Here is a 27653-nt window from a genome sequence, read left to right as displayed (position 1 = left end):
ACACATTTATTTAGGGCGTGTGGGTAGCTCAGTCGGTTAAGTGTCCAACTTTGGCTCAAGTCATGATCTCACGGCTGGCGAGTTCAAACCCCGTGCCGGACTCTGTGCTGACAGCTCAGAGCCTGGAGCCTGCTTCAGATTCTGTGTCTCCCTCTCTCTCTCTGCCCCTCCCCCACTTGTGCTCTGTCTCTCTCTCTCAACTATAAATAAACATTAAAAATAATTTTTTTAAGATGTTTATTTGGCATTTAGTTGGATACGTTGATGTGACTTGCAGTTACCTCTGTGTGTACTTAAGTTCTTGCAAAGTTGTCCTGGAATAGACATGGCTTCTAGGAGCATTCCCATCTCTCTAGCTGCCTCATATGAGCTGTGATGCACAGGGGCAGGACCAAAGGGGGTATCACAATATGCTTGTGTCCTGTGGTGCCCGGCACCTGAAGTACATGGGGTGTGCAGGAGAAAATAGTTTGAAACGAATACAGCCAGAAGCTGGCTTGTGACAAATTCTTCCAGTCATCACACACATAAATGGAAAGGCAAAGAACACCTAGTCAAAATGGACGTTCTCTCCTGTCAAGACATGAGGGGAGAGCTTTAGATATGTCAGGCAGTTCCTTCATGAAAATATGCCTTTTCCCCTAGATTTGGAGACGTTTGTAGTCTTCTTTCTAATTGATTTATTGTGATTTATTTTCTCATTCTAAATAAAAATTTACTTTCATGGGGGCGCCTGGGTGGCGCAGTCGGTTAAGCGTCCGACTTCAGCCAGGTCACGATCTCGCGGTCCGTGAGTTCGAGCCCCGCGTCAGGCTCTGGGCTGATGGCTCGGAGCCTGGAGCCTGTTTCCGATTCTGTGTCTCCCTCTCTCTCTGCCCCTCCCCCGTTCATGCTATGTCTCTCTCTGTCCCAAAAATTTAAAAAAAAAAAAAAAAAAAAAAAAAAATTTAAAAAAAAAATTTACTTTCATGTTTACATTTTTATTTACTTTATTTATTTATTTATTTATTTACTTTATTTATTTACTTTCATGTTTACATTTTTATTTATTTACTTTATTTATTTATTTACTTTATTTTTCTAAAGAGGGTGCCCTAAATTATGGAAGTTCCACAGCCCCACAAGATCTTGAGCCATCTCTTCAATGTCCATATTGGCTTATACACCTGAAAATTACTCTTGCAGAACCATCAAAAACACTGATTTCTGTTTCTCTGGCAGAGAGGCAGGACATCACAATGATCGTAGGCAAGGACTCAGGCCAGACTGTCAGGGTTCAAATGTAACATAAAGCATAAACCAGAATGCCTTAGAAGGCACTTCCTAAGTGTTAAGGATATTGTTACTGCTTTACACCAGTCATCTCTTGTTGTAAATAGTTATTCAGATACCAGAATTACAAGACATAACATTTTAAGAAATAATTTGTACTCATATTTTATAATTAGTTATATAATCATATTTTAGCAAGTTTTAACAAAAACATCACTTTAAACTAAAAGTAGAGAATGAATGGAGTCCCTTTGTGCTCATTGCATTTGTTTCACACCACATGGTAGCGTGAGGATAGAGTTCAGGTGTCAGATGACTCAGCTTGGAAAAAGCAGCATGATACGGAAGAGAATATATGAAGGTCAGAGGTCTCTTCAATAAAGGGATGATCCTTACTGCTCCACTGCTGAGCCACGGAGTGGTTAGTGGCAGCAACAGGTCTTCAATTCACTAAGAGGATTTTACTGACCTCTTGTGGGAAAGAGAGGTTGCTGCACCCAGTGGTGATCCCAGTTTAGGGACCTTGTTTTACTAGAATTCTTCAGGGAAAAATTCAAGGAGCAGGTAGGTGAGGTATGCTACTAACTGCCCAGGTTCTTCCCATTCAACTTGAAATTCTCCTTTCTAGTTACTTCTCATATCAATTTTTTTCTGACACACTTCAGAGCTCTCATCAGAGGCAGGAGGTGTTGCTGTCAGAAACATGGCCTTTTGTTGTTTAAAAAAAGGAAGAAAGGAAGGAAGGAAGGGAGGGAGGGACACAGAGAGGGAGGAAGGGAGAAAAGAAAAGAAAAAGAAAAACAATTTTGGGTTTTTTTGTGAGTTTTTTAGGTTTATTTATTTATTTTGAAAGAGAGAGACAGCGTGAGTGGGGAGGGGCAGAGAGAGAGGGAGAGAGAAAGGATCCCAAGCAGGCTCTGTGCTGCCAGCACAGAACCCCACCTGGGGCTTGAACTCACGAAACCGTGAGATCATGACCTGAGCTGAAACTAAGAGTCTGATGCTTAACCAACTGAGCCACCAAGGTGCCCCAGAGAAAACCAATTTTGGATCCTAACACAGCTACAAACTAAATGAAAGACTGTGAGAAATTTGTTTAATCTCTCTGAGCTCCCCATCCTCAGAGGTAAAATGAAACTAAAAGTGTTAGTGGTTAAATCAGACGATGTATATAAAGTGCCCGTGCATGGCACATATAGGTACTAAATGAATGCTTATGTTGCTATCATTAAACGTAATGATGTCATATTTACTCATTATCCTGGACTTGTAGACAGTTCCTTCACACTACTTTACAGATCTTTTAAAAAGAGAGAGAGAGCGAATAGAATTTTCTCTTCAATGAGCAATTCTCTTAGTTGAAGCCAGGTTTGACACAGTCTCTGACCATACACACAGATAAAAAAGACATTTTGTCCAGGATGCTTTCTTTCCCTTGTGCAAGCAAAATTCCACAGGAGGGAGGGGTTTGGAGGGGCACAGAGAACACCACTTCTCCTCCCCAGTGGAGCCAGCAGGACAGTTCTGGGCTCTGGTGTGTGTCTTCATTTATCTTCCCATAGGAAATGCCTAAGATCCCACTCAGAAGTAAATGCTCTTTGCTATGACTGGAAGGAAACAATCCTTATTTTCCCAACCTGCAGTTTTAGGTTCCTAATGTTTGGAGTAAAAAGCCCTCAGCATTCTTCAGAGGATGGGTTCTCCCAAGCAGGGAAGTAATAAGATGGAAAGAAGGAACTTTGGATAAGCACTTAAGCTGACTTGCTTTTGCCCCACAGAGGGTACCTAGAGTTGGGCAACACCTCCTCACTCTTCTTTCCCTTTCTTTCCAGAGGAGGGGAGATGGGGGCTGAAGGATCACAGACACAAACTGGAGAGACTGGGTTAGAGGGAACCAATCAGTCTGGCTTGGAATAACTTGGCCAAGACCCTGGAAGGATTCTCACAACTTTCCAGACAACCTGGACCTTCCAACTATCAAGCAGGGTAGCCCAGAATCGTGACTTTATAGACCACTCTCCCAAGGTGCCTAAGCTCTGGAATGATAAGCTCCTCTTCTTTTCTTTGTGTCTCTACAGAGGAATAGGGAAAAAAAGGTGTATAAAGTATTAAAAGTCATTATTAAAATATGAGGTTAGGTGGAGACTTCATACACAGTATGCATATTTGTGTTTTAAAAAAGAAACAGGGCATCAATATATTCTATGTGTGTATTTCCTAATATTAAGATAACAATGGAGAATAAACCATATTATTTACATGGGGAATGGAGGTTGGAAGGGACAGAGATGGAAGGCAGACTTCTTTGAATATATAATGTTTTGTTGAGCTCACTTTGGAATAGTGTACATATTTTACATAATTTAAAATAAAATTCAATAAAGGAATGAATAAAGCAATTCCTAATATCCAAAAGTAAAAGTAAACCTGTGTACCCAGTTGGCAGCATAACTACACAGAATGAGCTATTCCAGCAGGCTTAAAAAACACAGTAATTTGAGGGGCGCCTGGGTGGCTCAGTTGGTTAAATGTTCGACTTCAGCTCAGATCATGATCTCACAGTCCTTGAGTTCAAGCCCCGTGTCAGGCTCTGTGCTGACAGCTCAGAGCCTGGAGCCTGCTTCAGATTCTGTGTCTCCCTCTCTCTCTGCCCCTCCCCTGCTCATGCTCTGTCTCTCTCTGTCTCAAAAATAAATAAAAACACTTTTTAAAATTAGCTTTAAAAAAACACAGTAATTTGAGTAAATATCCCTGTGAGATACACACCAATAACAATTGCAGAAAAAATTTTAACTGTTTTCAGAAGCCATATTGTTGGTGATAACATTGTTTTTGTGCAATAAAAAAATACATTTTTTAATGGTTGAAAAGAGATGTAGATATAAGATCAGTGAGGATAAATAGCCAGGAGTCCCAAATTGGAAGTTTGTTTGAACTCATGGTATATTTTTTTTCTTAAAAATGTTTCTAGCTCTTCCCATTGAAAAGGCCAAGAAACAAAGTTTTTGCCAGTATCACACTTGTCTTGATAACTTTAGCTTTATTATAAGCCTTGTAACCAAGTAGTGTTTGTTCTATGACTTTGTTCTTCCTCAATATAGTGTTGGCTATTCTGGGTCTTTTGTCTTTCCATATAAAAGCTTCAGGATCAGTTTATAGCAAGGTTACAAGATACAAATATACAAAAATTAACTGCTTTTTTATATATCAACAATGAAAACTCATAATTTGAAATTAAAAACAATATTATTTACATAACCAAAGCCTCTGAAATCCTTGGGTATGTATTATATAACAAAATATGTACAAGAACCATATGAGGAAAACTACAAAACCCTCACCAAAGAAATAAAAAATCTAAATAAATGGAGAGATATTCTATCTTAATAAAGACTCAATATTGTTAAGATGTCAGTTCTTCCCAATTGATCTATAGATTCAATGAAGTTTCAATCAAAATTCCAGCAAGTTATTTTATGGACATCAACATTTGCTTCTTAGTTCCACAAGTTTTCTTGCCAATTCTTTGGCAATTTCTACATAAACAATCATATCATCTGCAAATACAGTTTTGCTTTTTCCTTTCCTACATGTATACCTTTTATTTTCTTTACTTGTCTTGCTGTATTCACTGGGACTTTAGTATAATGCTAAATATGAGTGGTAAAGAGGCGATATCCTTTCCTCATTCCCAACTTTACAGGGAAAGCATCTAGTTTCTCACCATTAAGTGTGATGTTAGCTGTAGCATTTTTATAGGAGCTCTTTTATCATATTGAGTTTCTTCTCTAAATCTATTTTACTGAAATTTTTCATCATACATTTTCTTTTATATCACAAATTGGGATTTTGTCCAATGCTTTTTCTCATTCTACTGTTAGGGTGACTTTTTCCTCTAGCATATTGATGTGATGGATTTCATCAATTTTTGAATGTTAAATGAGACTTGTATACCTGGAATAAATTCCAATTGGTAGCAATGTATAATTCTTTTTATATTTTATTGGATTCAATTTGCTAACATTGTGTTGCAAATTTTTAAATCTTATGTTCATGAGAGATATTGGGCTATGGTGTTCCTTTCTTGTAATGTCTTTGGTAATTAATTAAGGTAATGTTGGCTCTGCTTCTATTTTCTGGAAGAGATTGTAGAGTTGGTATAATTTCTCTTTTAAATGCTTGGTAGAACTCACCAGTGAATCCATCTGGGCCTGCTGCTTTTTGTTTTGAAAGGTAATTAATGCTTCAATTTCTTTAACAGAAATAGGTATATGCAGATTATTTCTCCTTGTGTGAGTTTTGGTATATTTTGTCTTAAGGAATTGTTCCATTTCATTTATCAAGTTTGTGGGCATTGAGTTATTATCCTTTTAATGTCCATGGGATTTGTAGTGATGGCACATCTTTCCTTCCTAATATTAGTAATTTGTGGGGCGCCTGGGTGGCTCCGTCAGCTGAGTGTCCAACTCTTGGTTTTGCCCCAGGTCACAATCTCCCATTTTGTGGGTTCGGGCCCTGAGTTGGGCTCTGTACTGACAGCGCTGACCCTGTTTGGGATTCTCTCACTCTCCTCTCTCTGTGCCTCCCCAGCTTGTGCTCTCTCAAAATAAATAAGCTTAAAAAAATACCCCTAATATTAGTAATTTGTATCTTCTCTTTTTCTTAGATAATCTGGCTAGAGGTTTATTAATTTTATTGATTGTTCTTTTCAAAGAGTTAGCTTTTGGTTTTGATTTTTCTCTGTTGATTTTCTATTTCCAATTTCACTGATTTTTGTTTTCTTATTTCTTCTGGTTACTTTGGATTTAATTTGCTTTTCTTTTTCTAGTTTCCTAAGGTGGAAGCTTAGATGAACAATTTTATATCTTTTTCTAATGTATACAGTCAATTTTACAAGTTGCTTTGTAAGAGCTGCTTTCATGGCATCCCACAAATTCTGACAAGTTGTATTTTCAAAACATTTTTATAATTTCTCTTGAGACTTCTTTGACCCATGTCATTTAGAAGTGTATTGTTTAATCTCCAAAAACTTTGGGATTTTCTGACTAGTAGTCTGTCCAATCTCTGGCTTCCAGAACTGTTAAGATCATAAGTTTCTGTTGTTTTAAGCCACTACACTCATGGTCATTTTTTTCCGGCAGCAATAGGAAACCACTATGATACTCTTGTACTATACTTGTATACTGACAGCATATAAACTTTTTGAATCTCAAGTCTTTTTTTCAGTACGGGTTGGCCATGGTCAGAGCTCTCTTATTTGGTTGCTTCCCTATTTCCCTATTAAATCAGGGTTAGCATCCCCTGTAAAAGCTTTTTCCAATCTGTATGTCAATGTTCCACTCAAGATGTTAACTGGTGTTCTGTAGGAAGGAAGAAAAGAACAGGAAAGGAGGGTAATACTCTTAAATATAAGAAAAGTAAAGAATGTTTATTTGACTTGAAAATTGGCCTTTCAGAAAGCTGCCATATTTGAGAATGCAAGGACCTGATATAAATAAGGTACCTAAAGCATGAATACACACATTTGATTAGAGCATTAGTGCAGAGGCAGCATTACCTAACAGTCTCATTGATATGTCACCAACTCAGTGATCAATGACCTCTGTTCTGGATCTTGTCTTATCCTCTCATATTATGCTTATAAGGGATGTGTGTGTGTGTGTGTGTGTGTGTGTGTGTGTGTGTGTGTGTATTTAACAAAATGAGTTTATCAACTAGTTTTGTTTAAAAGAAAAAAAACCTATTTGCCAAATGATCGCTCTTCAGCAATTAACTTATCTGAAATAACTTCTGGTGTTCTACTTTAATCCATGCATTCATTCTATCTTACAAACTATCACTACTCTGTAATGCACCATTTAAAAGTTTTCACTGTCAGTAAGTTTGGGAAATGCTACACTGTAAAACTAACAAATAATTTGAATTTCTGTGAAAGATGAATGACTATCAATGATAAAAAATATAAATCAGATTTTCTAAAATGTCTTTATTTTAAAAACCTATACAGTTTCAATTTAATAAAAAATATTGCCATGAAATATCTAATTATACAGCAACAGAAATACAGTTAGAGGTTATCCAAAAATAAATTCACAATTTTAGAGTTGGAATACAGATTTTTTTTTCAAATAAACAGTTAAAAGATTTTGTTTCAGATGGTTTTCCTCTTGAACATTCCAGATACACATACTGAATTTTTGAACTAGAACCAGACAACCTCTCAATGACAAATAACTGCTTCTATTAACTTGAAAAATAAAATAACTCCAAACCATTCAAATTACTGATTTAGTCACAAAACACTAAGAAAGCCAAATAAATCATTGCTTTAAAATGTATATCTTTAGAACATGAAATCTACATCTGAATTTTGAAAAGGAATAAACTCTGTATAGAAAAAGTTGAGTCTTCCTGACTGGCTGACTTATTTTCTATCAAATGTATCCTATTCAGACTACTTTCACAATATCCTGAAAGAGTGTGAGGTGTTAAAATATGAAAAGCTTCTTTGGCCCTGTAGATAGAGGTACCTTAAATGTAAACAACTGCAATGAGAGCCTTCCAGATGTGGGCACCTATGTCTTATATTGAGTTGGAGATGTATGTCCTTGTTTCTCAAAGACATGATAATTTCCTTTCCAATAACAGATTTGATACATTGAGATAGGTCTTCAAATACCTTAAAAATTAAAATTCATATATACTTCTATAAAGAATACTTCAAAAGATCAGAGAAAAGCATTATAGAATGATATTACATCATAAGTTTTATTAATGGTAAATGTTTGCATTGATTTTTAAAAGCTTAGTTCTTGCTAAGCATTTTTTTTTAACAAAAGCTAATAATAAGCAAGAATCATTTGCCATACAGAAACTCTATTCACGAGCAAGACTTTAATCAAGTGGGAGCTAAAAAACACTGGGAAAAACACAAAGCAAAAACACTGCTACGCGTCGATTAAATTGCTTTCTATCACACTGAATATATGGTATTTAGAATGACAAGCATACTGAAATTAACAGAAAAACAACTTTGTGGATTCAGGCTAAATAAGACTAGCATTAAGAAGAACATGCAATCCATTATTTCCCTTAAAAAAGTTTTTTTTTAAACCGAATCACGTGAACAAAAGTTCTTTTTTTCATTTGAGGGGAAGACAATCTGTGTTTACCAAACAGATCCTCTTTTCATTTTAAAACAGCAAACTGTATGAACCCTTGCTCTTCTTCCCAGATGCTACTTATACATGACTTTGCATAATGACTTACAGAATTATTTTTCTGGTAACAGTGTCATGGCCATAAATAATCAGTTTTTTAAAAAACAAATATCAAGTGCAAATCTAGAAAACTCCCTTTAAAGAATTACCCAAAGCCAGCACACATGCAGTATTGCTATCACACAAGCTAAGCAATACGCTTGTATAAATGTGTGTGATGATACACGCACGCTAAAGACAGCCTTCTATAAAGTTTTAGTAGTGTTGCCAAGTTAATAATTCTTTCAAGGCACTGAAGAATTATGTAGATGGATTTTCCAAAATATAATTAACAATTGCTTAAACTTGTTACAAAGCCCTGAGTCAGAACTTTCAATAGCTTCCTGAAATTATAGATTTCAGACAAAATGGCATATTTGTTTCTTTTATAGAAAATTACAAGACCATTTTGCATTGTGTAGGAAAGAAGTCATGTTTATGAAACAAAGTCATGTAGACCACACAGGAGAAGTAAAACAGCCAGTAATATTATCTTTCTCACACATTTTGTACACGTCAATTACAACCTGTAATTATGGATTTTACGCACCAAAGTGACGTGGCCGGTCACCCTTCCTGTACCTACTTGCTTCAATCCTCAACAAAATAAGAATCTCAATCTGAACCTCGGGTTCCCCTCTCCGCCTTAGTCACAAATAAGAATAAGAGCTGGAAAAGCAATACTCTGACAGAAAAGGAGGTAGAAAATGCTGATGTAGCAACTTACAATTTTAATTCATCAGCTCCCCTAACTCGTTCATATTTTTATGTTCTAGTTTCATCCACTACTAACCATTTACCAGTACACTGAGTCTCAATCTAAAGGCTTTCCCCTCATTGTAGCAAAGCAATGTACAAATGAGACATCATTAAATAGTTTTTCCTCAAATTTAATGTTTTAAAGAAGTACAACTATGATTATTAATACTGCTATAGATATATATATATAGATATATATATATATGTTAAAGTTCCAAGGCTATTATATGATTATCAAGTAGTATCAGTATGCATTCCTATCATTAATATTCAAGCAAATAAAATTAGGTTGAGTTTTTGAGAGAAAAAAAAAAATTTTGAGACCGTTACAAGGAGACTTAAAGACAACTGACATTTTCGACAAGGCACACATAGTCTGTGAAAATCTATTACCTTCCCAAATTCAGAGCTAACCTAATTCTAATGTTTCAAATGTGTTTCTCCCCTCCAGCTCCAAATGAAGTAACAAACCCTTCCAATTAACAGACATTTAAAATCAACTCAATTATGATTTATAACAGTTGGGAGGAAGGGAAGAAATTCTGTCATCCCTCAAATTTTAAGGAACTTAGTATTAACCGTGACTTTAAATCTTGCAAACACAAACAATTAAGATAATTAAGGTTGTTCCTTGATTTCTATTTAACCATAATGCTATTCCACTGGGGGGGGGGGGGTGAAGAGAAAAGGGAATTATTGTTCAATGGGTATAGAGTTTCAATCCTGCAAGTGAGAAAGTTCTCCCAGATAGCCGTTTAACAACAATGTGAATATAGTTAACACTACTGACCTGTACACTTAAAAGATGGTGCAGACGGTAAATTTCATGTTATGTGTTTTTACCACAATTAAAAAAAATGTAAAAAAAATTCTATTCCAAATATTCAATTTTTACACAAATTATTACTATAACATTTTAGACACTCTGAGAGGATAGGCGCTTTTCCTTTGGCCTTTTTTTAAAGCCAGATGTATTAAACTGTATAGTTTACAAAGCAATTGCAAATTAAATGACACTAAAAACTGATTAAGAGACCTTTTTTATATTGTTCATTCAAATATACTCTCTCTGCTTACCGCTTTGATGAAATCTACATGACTTTCTTAAACCCCTTTTTTTCTCTAAACTCAGATACTGACTTTTCTTGCTTGCTTGCTTGCTTGCAACTCCTTACTGTCTTCCTATCCTACCCCATCACTAAGGGTCCAAAATTCATAATAAACAAAGGACAGCAACTGGGCAACACATAACAAGATTGTGTATTTCTACTATGTAAAAATGACCCAGCAAGTTTATACATTTGAGTTGGACTAGTCTTAAGCAGCATGCATTTCAACATGCTAAAATTTAGTTCCTACAGGCTAAAGCCATCAAAGATACAAATTTAAGAATGCTATTTTCAATATTATCAATTAATGTTATGTCTCAGTAACTAGCTGGCCAATTTTCAATGTTTAAAATTACAAACACTTTGTCCAAACATGATTTGGTCAGCTAAACACTGTCTAATATCATACCCTACACTAATACAAAGTGATCTTCACTTGAAAAGCCTTCTTGCTCCCAGAAAAATTCAATACGTTAGTAATATAAGCAGTAAGAATGTTAAATTATGTGAACAAAAATGACTAGAATAGCACCATCTGGTAAGTTGTGTGTGTGTTTTGGGCAACAAGGCTGACAATCTTAGAGTAAAGGAGAAAATGTGGTAGGAGTAAGGGAATACAGAGAGGGAATCCAAATGCTACTTTATGACAACTCTTCTGAAACATTAGGAAGAAATGTTACCAGTACCTTTGGATCCCTTCTTGACTACAGAGTTCTTCAAATGTACAACTGCTGCATGATAGACTCAGTGTGTGCTAAATGCTGACCATTTTTCAATGTTGTATATCTAGCCCCTGAGGCCCAATAAATACATTTTTGAATGAATGTCTGCTGTGTTTTTTTAAATGATTCTAGGAAAAGTAAAAGCTCTTCTGAGGCACAAGATGACGAGCTGATGAGAAGGAAACATACCTAATTGGGAAAGTACTGCTGAGAGACACATAAGAGGTAGCAATTTCAGAGTTAGAAGATAGTCACTTAAACAACTCTGTTCTTAACCTTATTCTTGCTCACAAGCACGAAACAAATTTAAAATAATTTTTCAGGTGCTTGAAAACATGAAGAGAGAAACGTTTTCTATTCATTAAACAAATTTCAGAGTGGTACAAATATAGAAAATGCACAAACACACAACACTATAATCACAGTGACCTTATATGACTTTTGTAATAGTTTATGTTATTGTATTTTTAATTTAGAAGAAATAAACTAGTCTGGAAAATGAAATTGCCCTTTAGGGATGTAAGTTTAAGAACAGCAAGCTCAAAAGACAAAAAAGATGTAAGTAGAGCTCTGGACAGAATTCACTGGCTGGCCAAACTGTGCATGAGTCAGCCAGGTGTTCCCTCCTCTCCAGCTGACCTAGTGGAAAAGAGATGGGCAGCCTATGGCATGGAAGGAAAAAAATCCTGACTGTTGCTATTCTCAAATCTGAAAGAAAATAAGTCTATTTCTTTATGTGACATCATGTCAGATGCTCTTTTTATAACTTTGAAATATGGCTTAAAAAAATAGCCTCAGTGGCCCTTTATTAGATAACTGAATCCATACAAATTTTCAAATTCAAAACTTATAAAAATTTTACTATTCTAAATGCTAAATTATTTAGCTAAACACAGATACGGAATCACCAAAACTACAAAATCAGCCAGCAAAGCTCACCACTGTTTTCACCAGGACTTGCAAAAGCAGCAGCCATTAAATTGCCAGGAATATTCTTAAATTTAGTTGCCGAAATGAAAGAAAAAGAAAGAAAGAGAAGAAAGGAGGGAGGGAAGGCAGGCAGGCAGGCAAGAAGGAAGGAAGGAAGGAATAACCAGAATCAAAAGAAAAAAAGAAAAGAAAAAGCTACAAGATAACTATCCTTAGGAGTAAGCTTATACACAGTATATAGTAGACACCATTGTAAACAGGTGATATTTTTATAATCTAGCAGCAATGACCTCAAAACACTTATTTATATGTATATTCATCCTAGACAGAGTAACATTACTCATTCAAAGGGCAGAAAATTATTAGATGCTCTAGAATCAAAAGTTTGAGTTAAAGGAAAAACTGCAGATAATCAGACATATTTCTGTAAATGTCCTGGTCACTCTTTCTAAAGTATTTATTATTAGGTTACTTACTATGTCTTGGATACTGTTGGCAATTTAAATAATATCCTCATTTGTAGATATAGAGTGTTTTCTTTATAACAAGTCTTAGCAACTGAAAGAAAATGGAAGGAGGGCTTACGATGTAGGTAGAACCAGTAACACTGTCAGAATCAACAGGGACAAAAAAAAGATTGTTGCCTTGAGACAATGCACTACCCTTCTCAGATCACTGGGGTACTACTCAGTACATGAGAAAAGCAACATGCAACCTCAGAGCCCAAATAGGGCAGTATCATTTCACCGGTCAGGTCAAGCCTGGATAAGTGACCACAGGGAAAACTGAGGTACACTTTTCATAGACTTTTTTTTTTAAAGGCTGGCTAAACAGAACAGTGTAAAAATTAATACAGGAAAGGCAACTGTTAATGGTCAGTTAAAAGGTACTCTTTCATTGGCCACTTTCCCCCACCTCAGTTCCCCACTGTGACTGCTTATTCTTCCTTTTCATGTCAATCATTCTGAAACTGGCAATTTGATTCAAGTTTAACAATTTTCTTTTTAAGTCTATAAATTAAGCTAAATGCAAAGTCACTACTCTCTCATTCCATGCTTCCATTTACTCTAAGAATTCAGAAACAATCATTTGCATAACTTTTTATCTTAAAAAGATAATCCTCTCTTCAGATAATCTTATCTTCAATATTAACTATGTAAAACTCGTATTATAATTTTGTCGTTTAATATATGCGGCATAATGGTTTGACTTGCCCTGTTCACTTGATGCATGACTTTTCTGAGTACCTGTGTCAACTGTGTAAAATCACAATAAACTGAAGGACAGCTGATCATAAGGAGCTACATTTCTTGAGGTCTAACAAATTTACAAACTATAAGAAAAATGCAATAAAAACAAAAATAACAGGACATTCTTAAAGGACTTTCCCCTTAGAAGTGACAAGTAAATTACCTATGAATTATATGGATTTGATGTTTCAAATTAAAAGAAACAAAAACAAAAACCACAACTTCAAACACTGTCGTATAGAGGTTTTTTTTTTTTTTTCTGTTCTGATACATTTACAGTCTAATTACACTCTAGGAAAGAAACTATGATATTAAAAATTAGTTCATTAGAATGTCCAACTAGCTTAACAGCTTCACTAAGAGCTCATGACCAAATACTTTAGCTGACAAAACACACTGAGTTTCTTAATTAATACAAAAGAATCCTTCGCTCAATAGCCTTGCGACAAATAGGACATTCACTCATTCGGTCTCCACAGAGCTGGCACGTTCCATGGCCACAGAGGAAAATCATATTCTTCAGACGATCCAAACATACAGGGCACATGGTCTGGAATGGGAGATAACAAGGTAATAAATGCTAAGACATTTTATATTTTGACATTGTAACATATAACAACTTTGTAACATTTTCTTTTGTTGTTTTAATCTTTTGTTGCTTTAAAATGTTCAAGAAATTTTTTTTAACTTAAAAATTTTTAAATAGTTAAAGTTATCCCTTTATATAAAATAGAAATATCAGTTGTACTGTCATGTATAAAAGACACTTCATTAAATAAATACTATATAAAACAAAAAATGCAAATGTCAAAATCTAACAGGAAATGAATGAAAAATAGCCCCATTCAGTCTCATTCAGATTCCCCAACTCTGTGTACTATGCTGTTCTTGTATGAAAGTAACACAATACATCAGGCCTATGGGGGAGGGGGAGCAGTGTACAGATGTCCCTAAAGACACGTGCCACACACTATGATAGTATCTCAGCCCTACTATCACTATCACTTTAAAAACGAGCAAACTGGGGCTTTGTGGGGCTAAACACCTCCCCACCACAGGCCATAATGTAAACTGGATCATGTGGCCCCAGAGCTCTTGCTTTGAAACATCCTTCACTGGATTACTATTAATGTAGATCCCCTTCAATCAAAAACAATTAGCCTTACTTACACATTAACAAATGTAACTTCATGAACTCAGAAAAATTTAGAAGTACGTTAGGTATACTTTGGTGAAAACACTCTAGGAAATCACATAATTTTTCACAAAAACACATTTTACATTTTATTTTCAGAAAAACATTTTTTACCTTACTATACCACAATACTTCATGTTATGAAGTCATTTCTATGTTATTTGGGAAAAGTATCCATGGAAAGTATCCTAAATAACATAGAAATGACATAATCAAGAAGAATTTCTAGATTAATAAACTAGGCCTATACGAAAATGTAATGATCAACTTTGACAATGATCACTGTGGCAGGGAGGGGGAAGGAACTACAAATCTAATTGTTAGCCCCACCCTTCCAAAGTAAATTTTCACATGTATCTACCTTAAAGCTTGAGAGACAAAGCTGTAGAAAATTGTATATACTTTTTTATTTTAAAAAGCCAAACCAGGGGCGCCTGGGTGGCTCAGTCGGTTAAGCTTCCGACTTCGGCTCAAGTCATGATCTCACAGTCTGTGAGTTCAAGCCCCGCATTGGGCTCTGTGCTGACAGCTCAGAGCCTGGAGCCTGCTTCAGATTCTGTCTCCCTCTCTCTCTGTCCCTCCCCTGCTCATGCTCTGTCTCTGTCTCAAAAATAAATAGAAACATAAAAAAAAAAAAAAATTAAAAAGCCAAACCAGCCTTTTAGTACCATTAAAATGGTTTCTTTCCCATTAAATTTTCAAGAGTTCTATGCAGTCAATTAGTAACTTCAGTTACTTTGAGATTAATATATTCTTAATAGCACGTGAAATTACACCGGGGTAAGAGAAAGATTGGAGATTTAAATTTTAAAAAGAGTTATTCAGATGCTTTGTCTTGGTTACCTTAACAAAAGTCAAGGACCAAGGTCCCTGCAAGAAATCCCATCAGTCCTCAGAATGAATTTTGTTATAACTGTTTAAATATATTTTTGTGATGAAATCTGGTCATGAGTATTATTTAAGGGGGAAGAAACTTCTTTGGAGTGCTGAACTTGGGATAAAAGTAGAGCTGGATTATTTATTTATTTTAAGTTTATTTGAGAGAGACAGAGGCAGAATGAGTGGGGGAGGAGCAGAGAGAGAGGGAGAATCCCAAGTGGGCCCCATGCTGCCAGCACAGAGCCCCACTTGGGGCTCGTACTCACGAAACTGTGAGATCATGACCTGAGCCAAAACCAAGAGTGGAATGCTTAACTGACTGAGCCATCCAGGCGCCCTAAGCTGAATTATTTTTTCAGGACCCATAATAGGGTTCAAAATTATCATTATTCACAATTAATTTTAATTCACAAATAGGAGATGAAATGCTTTTCAGAGAAGACTTGTTCAAAAATCAGTTTTACCTTTCTATAAGGGTCTTATGGGAAAGAAAATGAGATGCTAAGGAGCTTTAAGATTTAAAAAAAATTTTTTTTAATGTTTATTTTTGAGAGACAGAGAGTGAGCAGGGAAGGGGCAGAGAGAGAGGGAGACACAGAACCCGAAGCAGCTCCAGGCTCTGAGCTGTCAGCACAGAGCCTAACATGGGGCTCGAACTCACAAACCGTGAGGTCATGACCTGTGAAGTCAGACACTTAAGCGACTGAGCCTCCCAGGTGCCCCGGAGCTTTAAAAGATTTTTGAAACATTCTATTTTATATTAGAATGAGCTAAATATGTTCCTATTTTTATGTTGCTACATAAGAACTGGTAAATCCATGTTTATCTTTACTTAGTCACCATATAACAAGTATTACTAGGTACTAGATTTCGAAACAAAAACTAGCCAAGTCATAGAGTTTTAATCTTTTCAGATGGGTGCTTAAATTCCTAATAAATACATATGCTTAATTCTTTAATAACTATCTACTATATTACTCTATCACAAGGGTCATTAGTTATCCTATTTATTGACTATATTACTTATAAACTCAGGTAGAAAAGACAAGTGATGACTAACAACTGCATGGTAACACTGATGTGATACCCAAACTAGAGAAATAACACCTTATGCTTCTCAATCTTTTGAATCAGATTTAATTGCTGGGTCAAATGATAAGGTGGGAAGGGGAAAAAAGCAGACTTTCTTACTTACCATATATGTAACAAGTTTTAACTAGCTTCTTTATTTTACTGTTGCTGCTATGAAATATTGAGTAGATAAGAGAGGACCTCTGTTGGTATGTATAAGATATAAAGAACAATATAAACCACCACCCAGCTTAAAGCATGGCTACCCTTTCTTTTGAAGCCCCTCCATATATCTTCCCAAATCCTTTCCATCTACCCATCACTGAAACCCACTATTCTAAATACTGCATTTATCTTTCCCTTGCTTTCTGTTATGGTGTGCGTGACAGAGTGAGAATGAAAGAGAACATATATATTTTTCCTTTCTACTGAAGTATCAATCACACTTATATAGAAATGTGCACAGATCATAAATGTACCATTTGATAAAAGTTCACAAATTGATCAAATGCACGTAATGGGCACTTTATATCTCTCTATACAGAAACTTCCCTTGTGCCCCACCTTGCAGCCATCCCAGCCAAGAAAACCACTACCCTTGGTTTTAAACACCATCTGTACAATTTTTTCCAAATTTGCACTTCAAAATAATATCCTGCTTAGTTAATATTACAGTGACAAACTTTTCCAAAGGGTTTTTACTAATTTGTACTCCCGTATTCTAATACTGTGTACTGATCATTTCTTTCTTTTTCTTTTTTTTTAAGTAGGCTTCACTCCCAGTGTGAAATCCAACACAGGGCTTTAACTTACAACTGTGAGCTCGAGGCCAGAGCTGAGATCAAGAGTCATTCGCTTAACTGACTGAGACTCCCAGGTGCCCCTATACTGACAATTTCTAACACAGAGTTTTCTACTCAGTCTGGTAGGGAGACAGGGACCTCACTGTAGTTTTCTTTTCTGTAATTTTCCTTTCTTCTACTTCCTCCTCTTCTTTTTTTAATGTAAGCTCTATGCCCAAAGTGGGGCCTGAACTCACAACCCCAAGATCAAGAGTCACATGCTCTACTGACTAAGCCAGCCAGGCACCCCAATTTTCATTTCTTGATTACTAGTCTGGTTGAGCATTACTGGTCATCTGTTTGTTTCTTATTTTGGAAAAGGCCTGATTAAATCTTTTAATCATATTACCTTTTACAAACTATTCAAATACTATACATGATACGCTAATGTGAATCCTACTTACTATGTAAAACACCAACAGCTTTATAGAAGAATATTAAATGCCATCCTTAGAATCATCATTTACCATGAAGACATCATCATTACCTGCTCCTTAATGTCCTGTAACTGCTGTTGCAACTTTTGCACATCTGCATTGACATTGGTATTATCCTTGTCCTTTTGTAACACAGGAATATTTCCACTTGCTATAATACAAATAAAATATTTTAATGTTATGACTGTTTTGACATAGCAATGATTTTTTTTATTTCTAAAATTATTACTACTTTATTAAAAACCAGACTATTACTAGAATCCCCTTAAAATTTTTTTTCACTCATGGACAACCAATACAGTAGTGACATTCACGTTATACTCCTTCATTTATAATCTTTAAAAAGAAACAGGTTTGCACATTATTTTCTAATTCTATTTAACTCAGCTAGACAACAAACTACACACAGACTTTTGAGTTCTCCGAGGCTCTTCTACCTGCTTCCTTTGGCAAGCTCACAAACACATTCTATGCTTGTTTTCTCTGTTCCTGCATTTTACAAAGCCAAGATGGGAGGCAGCACAGCACTTTAGCCAGTTTGGGCAGCAATAATTATAAAGTCTCTTAGATGATGTTTAGGAGAACACACAAAAACCTAACCTCCTTCCTTCCTTCCCAGCCCTCCTTGTTACTGATTGGAGATGAGGAATTCCATGAAAGAAAAGATGTGATCAGTGGGTCTACTAAACGGAGGGAGGTTTTTTTTTGTTTTTTTTGTTTTTTTTTTTTGAGAGAGGGAGAGAGAGGGAGAGAACAAGCGGAGGAGGGGCAGAGGGAGAGAGAAAATTCAAGTAGGCTGCATGCCCAGTGTGGAGCCTGATGTGGGGCTCAATCTCACAACCCTGAGATCATGACCTGAGCCGAAATCAAGAGTTAAACCTTTAACTGAATGAGGCACCCAGGCGCCCCTGGAGGGAAATTTTTTATTGCACTTTTCCTACTCTTTAGACTTTTACTCTTTTACTCTAGTTAACTTGTTTCTGGGATTTTAATTCTGCTCTATCAGTGATAAAGACAAAGAGCCCTGAGCAGAATTGGCTACACTAATGGTCTTCCTCGTGCATACACAGAACAAAGAAATCAAAGGTACCATTCCAAGCTTCTATCTAGTGCAAAATGAAAAATATTTTTATACAGCTATAGTACTGAAAAGGTTGAAAGTAGGGGGCGCCTGGGTGGCTCAGTCAGTTGAGGTTCTGACTCTTGGTTTCAGCTCAGGTAATGATCTCGATGTTTCGTGGGTTTGAGCCCCCACATTGGGCTCTATGCTGGCAGTGTGGAGCCCGCTTGGAATTCTCTCTCTTTCCCTCTCTCTTCCCCTCCCCCACTCACACTGTCTCTGTCTCATAATAAATAAATAAACTTTAAAAAAAAAAAAAAAAAAGAAAAGTGCTGGAGAGGATGCGGAGAAATGGGAACCCTCTTGCACTGTTGGTGGGAATGCAAACTGGTGCAGCCACTCTGGAAAACAGTGTGGAGGTTCCTCAAAAAAATTAAAAATAGATCTACCCTATGACCAAGCAACAGCACTGCTAGGAATTTACCCAAGGGATACAGGAGTGCTGATGCATAGGGGCACTTGTACCCCAATGTTTATAGCAGCACTCTCAACAACAGTCAAATTATGCAAAGAGCCCAAATGTCCATCAACTGATGAATGGATAAAGAAGATGTGGTTTATATATACAATGGAATACTACTTGGCAATGAGAAAGAATGAAATATGGCCTTTTGTAGCAACGTGGATGGAACTGGAGAGTGTTATGCTAAGTGAAATAAGTCATAGAGAGAAAGATACCGTATGTTCACTCTTATGTGGATCCTGAGAAACTTAACAGAAGACCATTGGGAAGGGGAAGGGGAAAAAAATAGTTACAGAGAGGGAAGGAGGCAAACCATAAGAGACTCTTAAAAACTGAGAATAAACTGAGGGTTGATGGGGTGTGGGGGAGAGGGGAAAGTGGGTGATGGGCACTGAAGAGGGCACCTGTTGGGATGAGCACTGGGTGTTGTATGGAAACCAATTTGACAATAAATTATATATAAAAAAATAAATTAAAAAAAATTTTTTAAAGGGTGAAAGTAAATAATTTTTCATCTTTCCACTTCTTTACTGAGTTACATTTCAGTTTATCTACAGTTACTCTGTCCCGAATAAATGCTATTTATAAAATACTGACATGCACTAGGTGAAATCTGCTACACCCAAGAATGAGATGTTAACACTTGTATAACTGAAAAAATAATTTGTAATATGCTAATTCACCAAGATACTCTAAATTTAATGTTAAAAAAAAGCAAATTTTCTCTAAGCAAGAACACAATTTTCTTTATATTACACATGGAGGTTACTTAAAAAACAAATGCTCAAAGTTCTATAATCATACTGCAAGCTAGAAAAATACAATCTCAAGTTTCCTGTAATAAGAACAAAACCCCATCTGTTCCTCTGTAGACTGAGGTCACGTACCTTGTGCTTCACAAGCCGACATTCTACTACACATGAGAAGAGATGTTCATGAAAGTCCCAACAAGACAGCAAAGTAAGAAAAATACACTTACAGATGTCATCAGTGGCATCTTCTGAACTTTTCCCTCCACAACACATAATGAAAGGCACTCTTCGTTCAACTACTGCTCGGCACTGCACACACTTCTTCATCAGGCTAGCACAGTCTGGAAAACAGCAATAGGATACTTCTTACAAGAGACAACATGATAAGAGGGTTGGCCTTTTTTGTTCATTTTTAAATTTCACACTAAGATGGGGCACCTGGGTGGCTCAGCCAGTTAAGCTTCTGATGTCGGCTCAGGTCATGATCTTGCGGTTTGTGGGTTCGAGCCCCACGTAGGGCTCTGTGCTGACAGCTCAGAGCCTGGAGCCTGCTTCGATTCTGCGTCTCCCTCTCTCTGCCCCTCCCCTGCTCACGTACATTCTCTCCCTCTCTCAAAAATAAATAAACTTTAAAAAAATTTAAATTTCACATTAAGAGAAACATTAAACAAGTTCTATGAATACACAATTCTATCTTCTTAAAATGTTACCATCTTACAAATGTATATTCTCTAAAGGCAGCCTCTAGAAGAGAGCGCCCCTTGTCATGAAAATAATGACATTTTCTAGTAATATATTAGAATAAATTGTCAAAGTTGTTTTTCTGGGTTTTTAACTGTTTTGTTTTTTTTTTTTCTGAGAGAGAGAGAGAGGGCATGTGTGAGCAGGGGCAGGGCAGAGAGAGAGAGAGAAAGAGAGAGAAAATCCTAAGCAGGCTCTCTGCACTGTCAGAATCCCAAAGTGGGGCTTAATCTCACGACTGTGAGATCATGACCAGAGCTGAAATCAAGAGTCAGACAGACGTTCAACAGACTGAACCACCCAGTCACCCCCCCCTTTTTTTTTCCACCTGCAAATAAGCACAATTTTATTTATCCCTTTTCAATATGTATACCTTTTATTTTTTTTTCATTTTTTATTTTTTTCATGCCTTGTGCCCTAGCTAGTTTTTTTTTTTTTTCAACATAATACTTAATTTTATTTTTTTTTAATTTACATCCAAGTTAGTTAGCATATAGTGAAACAATGATTTCAGGAGTAGATTCCTTAGTACCCCTTACCCATTTAGCCCATCCTCCCTCCCACAACCCCTCCAGTAACCCCTAGTTTGTTCTCCATATTTATGAGTCTCTTCTGTTTTATCCCCCTCCCTGTTTTTATATTATTTTTGTTTCCCTTCCCTTATGTTCATCTGTTTTGTCTCTTAAAGTCCTCATATCAGTAAAGTCATATGATATTTGTCTTTCTCTAATTTCACTTAGCATAATACCCTCCAGTTCCATCCACGTAGTTGCAAATGGCAAGACTTCATTCTTTTTGATTGCCGAGTAATACTCCATTGAATATATATACCACATCTTCTTTATCCATTCATCCATCGATGGACATTTGGGCTCTTTCCATACTTTGGCTATTGTTGATAGTGCCCCTATAAACATGGGGGTGCATGTGTCCCTTTGAAACAGCACACCTGTATTTCTTGGATAAATACCTAGTAGTGCAATTGCTGGGTTGTAGGGTAGTTCTATTTTTAGTTTTTTGAGGAACCTCCATACTGTTTTCCAGAGTGGCTGCACCAGCTTGCAGTCCCATCAACAAAGCAAAAGTGTCCCTCTTTCTCCGCATCCTTGCCAACATCTGTTGTTGCCTGAGTTGTTAATGTTAGCCATTCTGACAGGTGTGAGGTGGTATCTCATTGTGGCTTTGATTTGTATTTCCCTGATGATGAGTGATATGGAGCATTTTTTCATCTGTCAGTTGGCCATCTGGATGTCTTCTTTGGAGAAGTGTGTATTCATGTCTTCTGCCCATTTCTTCACTGGATTATTTGTTTTTTGGGTGTTCAGTTTGATAAGTTCTTTATAGATTTTCAATACTAACCCTTTATCTGATATGTTGTTTGCAAATATCTTCTCCCATTCTATTGGTTGCCTTTTAGTTTTGCTGACTGTTTCCTTCACTGTGCAAAAGCTTTTTATTTTGATGAGGTCCCAGTAGTTCATTTTTGCTTTTGTTTCCCTTGCCTCCGGAGATGTGTTGAGTAAGAATTTGCTGCGGCCAAGATCAAAGAGGTTTTTGCCTGCTTTCTCCTCGAGGATTTTGATGGCTTCCTGTCTTACATTGAGGTCTTTCATCCATTTTATTTTTGTGTTTGGTATAAGAAAGTGGTCCAGGTTGCTGTCCAGGTTGCTTCTGCATGTTGCTGTCCAGTTTTCCCAGCACCACTTGCTGAAGAGACTGTCTTTATTTCCATTGGATATTCTTTCCTGCTTTGTCAAAGATTAGTTGGCCATACGTTTGTGGGTCCATTTCTGGGTTCTCTATTCTGTTCCATTGATCTGAGTGTCTCTTCTTGTGTCAGTACCATACTGTCTTGGTGATTATAGCTTTGTAATACAGATTGAAGTCTGGGATTGTGATGCCTCCTGCTTTGGTTTTCTTTTTCAAGATCACTTTGGCTATTCGGGGTCTTTTCTGGTTCCATACAAATGTTAGGATTATTTGTTCTAGCTCTGTGAAGAATGATGGTGTCATGTTGATAGGGATTGCACTGAATATGTAGATTGCTTTGGGTAGTATCGACATTTTAACAATACTTGTTCTTACTATTCAAGAGCATGGAATCTTTTTCCATTTTTTTTGTGTCTTCTTCAATTCCTTTTGTAAGCTTTCTATAGTTTTCAGTGTATAGATTTTTCACCTCTTTGGTTAGATTTATTCCTAGGTATCTTATGGTTTTTGGTGCAACTGTAAATGGGATCAATTCCTTGATTTCTCTTCCTGTCGCTTCATTGTTGGGTGTATAGGAATGCAACCAATTTCTGTGCATTGATTTTATAACCTGCAACTATGCTGAATTCATGAATCAGTTCTAGCAGTGTTCTGGTGGAATCTTTTGGGTTTTCCATATAGAGTATCACGTCATCTGCGAAGAGTGAAAGTTTGACCTCCTTCTGGCTGATCTGGATGCCTTTTCTTTGTGTTGTGTGATTGCAGAGGCTAAGACTTCCAATACTATGTTGAACAAAAGTGGCGAGAGTGGACATCCCTGTCTTGTTCCTGACCTTAGGGGGAAAGCTCTCAGTTTTTCCCAGTTGAGGATGATATTAGCGTTGGGTCGTTCATATATGGCTTTTATGATCTCGAGGTATGATCCTTCTATCCCTACTTTCTTGAGGGTTTTTATCAAGAAAGGATTCTATATTTTGTCAAATGCTTTCTCTGCATCTGTTGAGAGGGTCATATGGTTCTTGTCCTTTCTTTTATTGATGTGATGAATCATGTTAATTGTTTTGCAGATATTGAACCAGCCCTGCATCCCAGGTATAAGTCGCACTTGGTCGTGATGAATAATTTTTTTAATGTATTGTTGGATCCGGTTGGCTAATACCTTGTTGAGGATTTTTGCATCCATGTTCATCAGGGAAATTGGTCTATAGTTCTCCTTTTTAGTAGGGCCCCCTTTTTTTTAAAATAAAAAATACTTCAAGATCTTAAGGCTTGAGAATAAAGAAGGAAGATACTTTTTATAAGTTTTAACTAATATAGAATTATAAGGTTGCTCACATAATTTTCTAAATGTACTTTCTATTGTAAACAGTTTGTCTCTAAAATTCCTAAAATATGTTGAACAATTCTCTTCCTTCTCTATCAAATTGATGTCATTTATTATGGAATTGTTTAGTAACTACTTGTTTAATGTAGTAGCCATGAAAATATCAAAAATATATCATAATGGGCTTTCTAATGTTATGTATCAGAGAAATGCTCTCCCATCCCAAGAGGAAATACCTAGGCAAAATTACAGGTTGTGGATTGTTAATTCTACATCTAAAGTTATTAACTAATTACAAAATAACATCCTGCAATATATCCTTTCTCATTAGCATGTATTATGAACGTATACTCCATATCTTAGTCTATGTACCAAGTGTCTTTATCGTCTCAAAAACAGGGGGGACAAAAAAAACCCAGGAAAATTGTGAAAGGTATCCAGGGATAATTTATGTAGACAAGATGGGGCATACGCTCCTAATGGTGCTTGCACTGGTGGACAGAGAAGGATTATCAAGACCAATCTCATGTCAAGGCCCAGACAGAGCTGGGTCTGATGCTGGCCTATGCACGATGCACTAGGTAGGAGCAAATGCTAATAGAAATCTGGTTTGGGATTTGTCTTCAATCTGAGAGCACATTTTTTCCTTAAATTTAGTGGATTAAACTAATTAATTAATTTGATATGTAACAATTATTTGAAATTCTTTTAAGTTAGACTGTTACATTGTTTCTACAAAATCTTTCTTACTCCCCCGCAAAATGGATACAGTCTCTCCTTCCTCTGGTCTGTCAAGGCATTTACACTCTTCAAGGCTTCAATACTCTGTTTAACATTACTGGGATATGGACTGCTCCACCATTCCTTGAAAGAGGGGCATTTTCCACCTCAATTTCATCTTCCCTAGCAAATAAATGTTTAACAATTTGTCTGTAAAATGGAGAAAACAAACTACTTCTTAGGGTTGTTGTGAAGATAAGTGAGGAAGTATTCTAAAAGAAATTAAAATGTCTGCTACCAGTCAAGAGCTTAATAAAAGTTAGCTATTCCTCTTGTTATAAAAGTTAGCTGTTACACTTGTTACATCTGAATACAAAGACAATGTAAGAACGTTGGGAAACTCCTGGGGAAAACACCACAATAAGGCCTGAGAATCTGTATTATCAACTACTCATTATAACCAGCTTTCAAAATCTCTTCTGTAGGTATCACTTTGTTCTATCACATGGGTCAGTAAACTACAGCCTACAGGCCAAACCCAACCAGGTCCCTGTTTTTATAAATAAAATTTTAAGGAAGAACAATCCCGCCTATTTATTTACATGCTGTCTATGGTTGTTTTTGCACTGCAATGGCAGAGTTGAGCAATAGGAAAGAGTTAAGTACTTACTACAGAAACCATGTGGCCTATAGAGTCAAAAATATGATTTGACCCTTTACAGAAAAAGTTTGCTAGCCCCTAGACTATGAAAACTTAAGTAACCTGAGCTCTTTTTACTTAAGACAGAAATCTCTTTCCACAAGCCCTCTGACAGTTGATAACAGCCATTATACTAGTCTTCGGAAAACAAAACCAATTACTTGAGGCAGAATGTTATAGGAGGAAACCTTGATCCTTTATTTAGTTAATGAGCTGCCTATCAGAATGAAAAAAACCACCAAGGTTTAAAACAAATCTATGTCAATGAAATTAATCTATCATATAATCTGTGTATTACTTAAATATTACACTGAAAATCAATACCTATTGACTATAAACTATTTTATAATAGAAAACACCATGCTTTACTTTGAGCTCATTTAAGTAAAGTGTAAGTTGTTAAACTTGTTTAAAATCCTTCACTGACAAATGAAACCAGCAAAGGGAAGAGGAGAATGTTGAACAGTGCATGAATTTGAAAAGAACAAGAGGGGGATATAAAAAGGAAGGGACTCTGAGATAGTATGTTTAAAAGATATTTTAAAACATCATGAACTTTCAATATATCCTCCAAAACAGCTCTTTTAACATAACGACTAAGAAAGGTTAAGAAGGCCAGACAGTATAGCCCCAAATAGTTGCTGTGGGTGATTCAGTAGTGGGGGAAAAAAGTATGCAGGAGAGACAATATTAAGGTGAAGACAAATGAAGATGTGCCAATTTTATATGTGAAAAGCCCTAGACTAAATGTTTCAAAATTCATTTTTGGAAATAAATTTCTATTGTGTGTGATAAGAGATCATTTTGTGCTGATACAAATGAAATCAAAATGTGAGCTGGTAGAACATAGCTTGTTCTGCCTTCTCTAACCTCAGAGCAAGGAGGGACATAGGTGACATTGTACATAGTACCAAGGAAGAGATGGAAGGTACTAGAAAGGCTGACCAATGTTTTTGCTCATGGGTTATATATCTAAAAAAAAAAAAAGCAAAACAAAACAAAACCTCAAAGTTATACTTTGTTTCATTTTCTAGTTCTATAAAGACACCAAGGAAGTTCTGTACAGGCTACTTACTCTCACAAGCACACATGTGTCCACAAGGTTGAAAAAGAACAGCTGCTTTCTTGTCAGAGCATACCACACATTCTTCAATCTACAAAAAAAGAGGTTACAGCATAAGTGTGAACATGTACAGATAAATCCTGTAACTCTAACAGTTTCTTTTGTATCCAAGTGTATTTCCTCTATAAGGAAACACTCTTAGCACAGTGAAACTTCACACACTCTACTTCTCTGTCCTTGACTCTCTGGGTTGCTCATTTTTTCACCTTTATAAACTCTGGCCCTTCATAGGTTCTATTTCCATGTTAGTCTTCCTACCTATCCTAAAGAATGATAAAGAAAACTCCATTTCCTCTGTGGTCAGAAAGACCAGAATAGACTTTAATTTTCTTTTATTCAAAAATTACTTTGAAAGAAAAATAAAAAGAACAAATAAAGGAGTATAAAAATAAATCTAAGATAAGCTAGATTTCTAATATTAATAAAAAACCAGCCAGATTAGCAGACTGCTAGGGCCCAAGGGGAATTTTTCTATTTATCCACATCCAAGGAACTCTACCCAACATATCCCTTTCTGGGACCTAGTCAGTTCTCCCATGCTGGTGGGAGTCCATGGCTTTGCCCTGTTCTTTCTTTATAATCTCTAAAGGCACAAGTCTTCCACTATCTATTCATAATATTCCTTAATTTTATCTCCTCTTCATCTCCACTTCATCTGAGTTTTGAGTGTGTAACTATTTCTCTTGGTTTTTTTCAACCCCATCCCACCCCACTGCCCTTGCATTTTTCACTTGTTCTCCCCCCTTCTGACACACATTCACATTTACCCATATCTTGTGACATTAATATTACTGCCCCAAAATGATGATCACCACTCATCTATAATTTCACCTAACTAACCAAATTTTGCATGTGCTCTCTCTATGGACTTTCCCAATGTGTACCTTGCTATGTACATATAATTTCTATAGTTGAATAACAGGAGAAAGCAGTAAGATATGATTGGTTGGGACCTTTATATTTCTGGATTCAAATTCCAGTCCCAATAAGAACAAATTACCTAACACTGTTGAGCCAAAGTTTTTTTTTTAAATCTAAATGATAAAGAACAAACCCTTCTTCACAGGGTGGTTAAACCAGATATTATGTATGGAGTGTTTAGTTAAAAAAATCTTTGTAGCCTTAACATTTTTCCCCCTTTGGATTTTTTTCCTCAGGTTACTTTCCCAGGAATGAAATTACTAAATCAAAGCATGTTTATTGCAAAGGTTCACAAATACTGTCAGTATGGTCTCTCAAAAACATGAACCCATTTATTCAGCCTCCAGCAGTGTT

The 27653-nt window shown here is 36.3% G+C and overlaps 1 protein-coding gene across 1 annotated transcript in view; it reads right to left on the bottom strand.

The window, feature by feature from the left end:
- Positions 1-7238: 7238 nt before the first annotated feature.
- The window catches only part of MIB1 (MIB E3 ubiquitin protein ligase 1), a 127377-nt gene continuing 106962 nt past the window's right edge, over positions 7239-27653 (bottom strand). Inside the window, exons 18-21 of the mRNA XM_078435382.2 lie at positions 26331-26409; positions 20288-20401; positions 17776-17876; positions 7239-13851 (exon numbers count right to left, since the gene is read on the bottom strand). Of these exons, the coding sequence (XP_078291508.1) occupies positions 13711-13851; positions 17776-17876; positions 20288-20401; positions 26331-26409 (435 nt within the window). The 3' untranslated portion in view covers positions 7239-13710. The remainder of the gene's footprint in view (positions 13852-17775; positions 17877-20287; positions 20402-26330; positions 26410-27653) is intronic.

Source organism: Panthera onca, chromosome D3 (assembly GCF_046562875.1).
Source record: "Panthera onca isolate mPanOnc1 chromosome D3, mPanOnc1 haplotype 2, whole genome shotgun sequence".
Taxonomy (NCBI): Eukaryota; Metazoa; Chordata; class Mammalia; order Carnivora; family Felidae; genus Panthera; species Panthera onca.
Note: the sequence above shows the minus strand (reverse complement) of the source record. Positions and strands in the feature narration are given on the sequence as shown.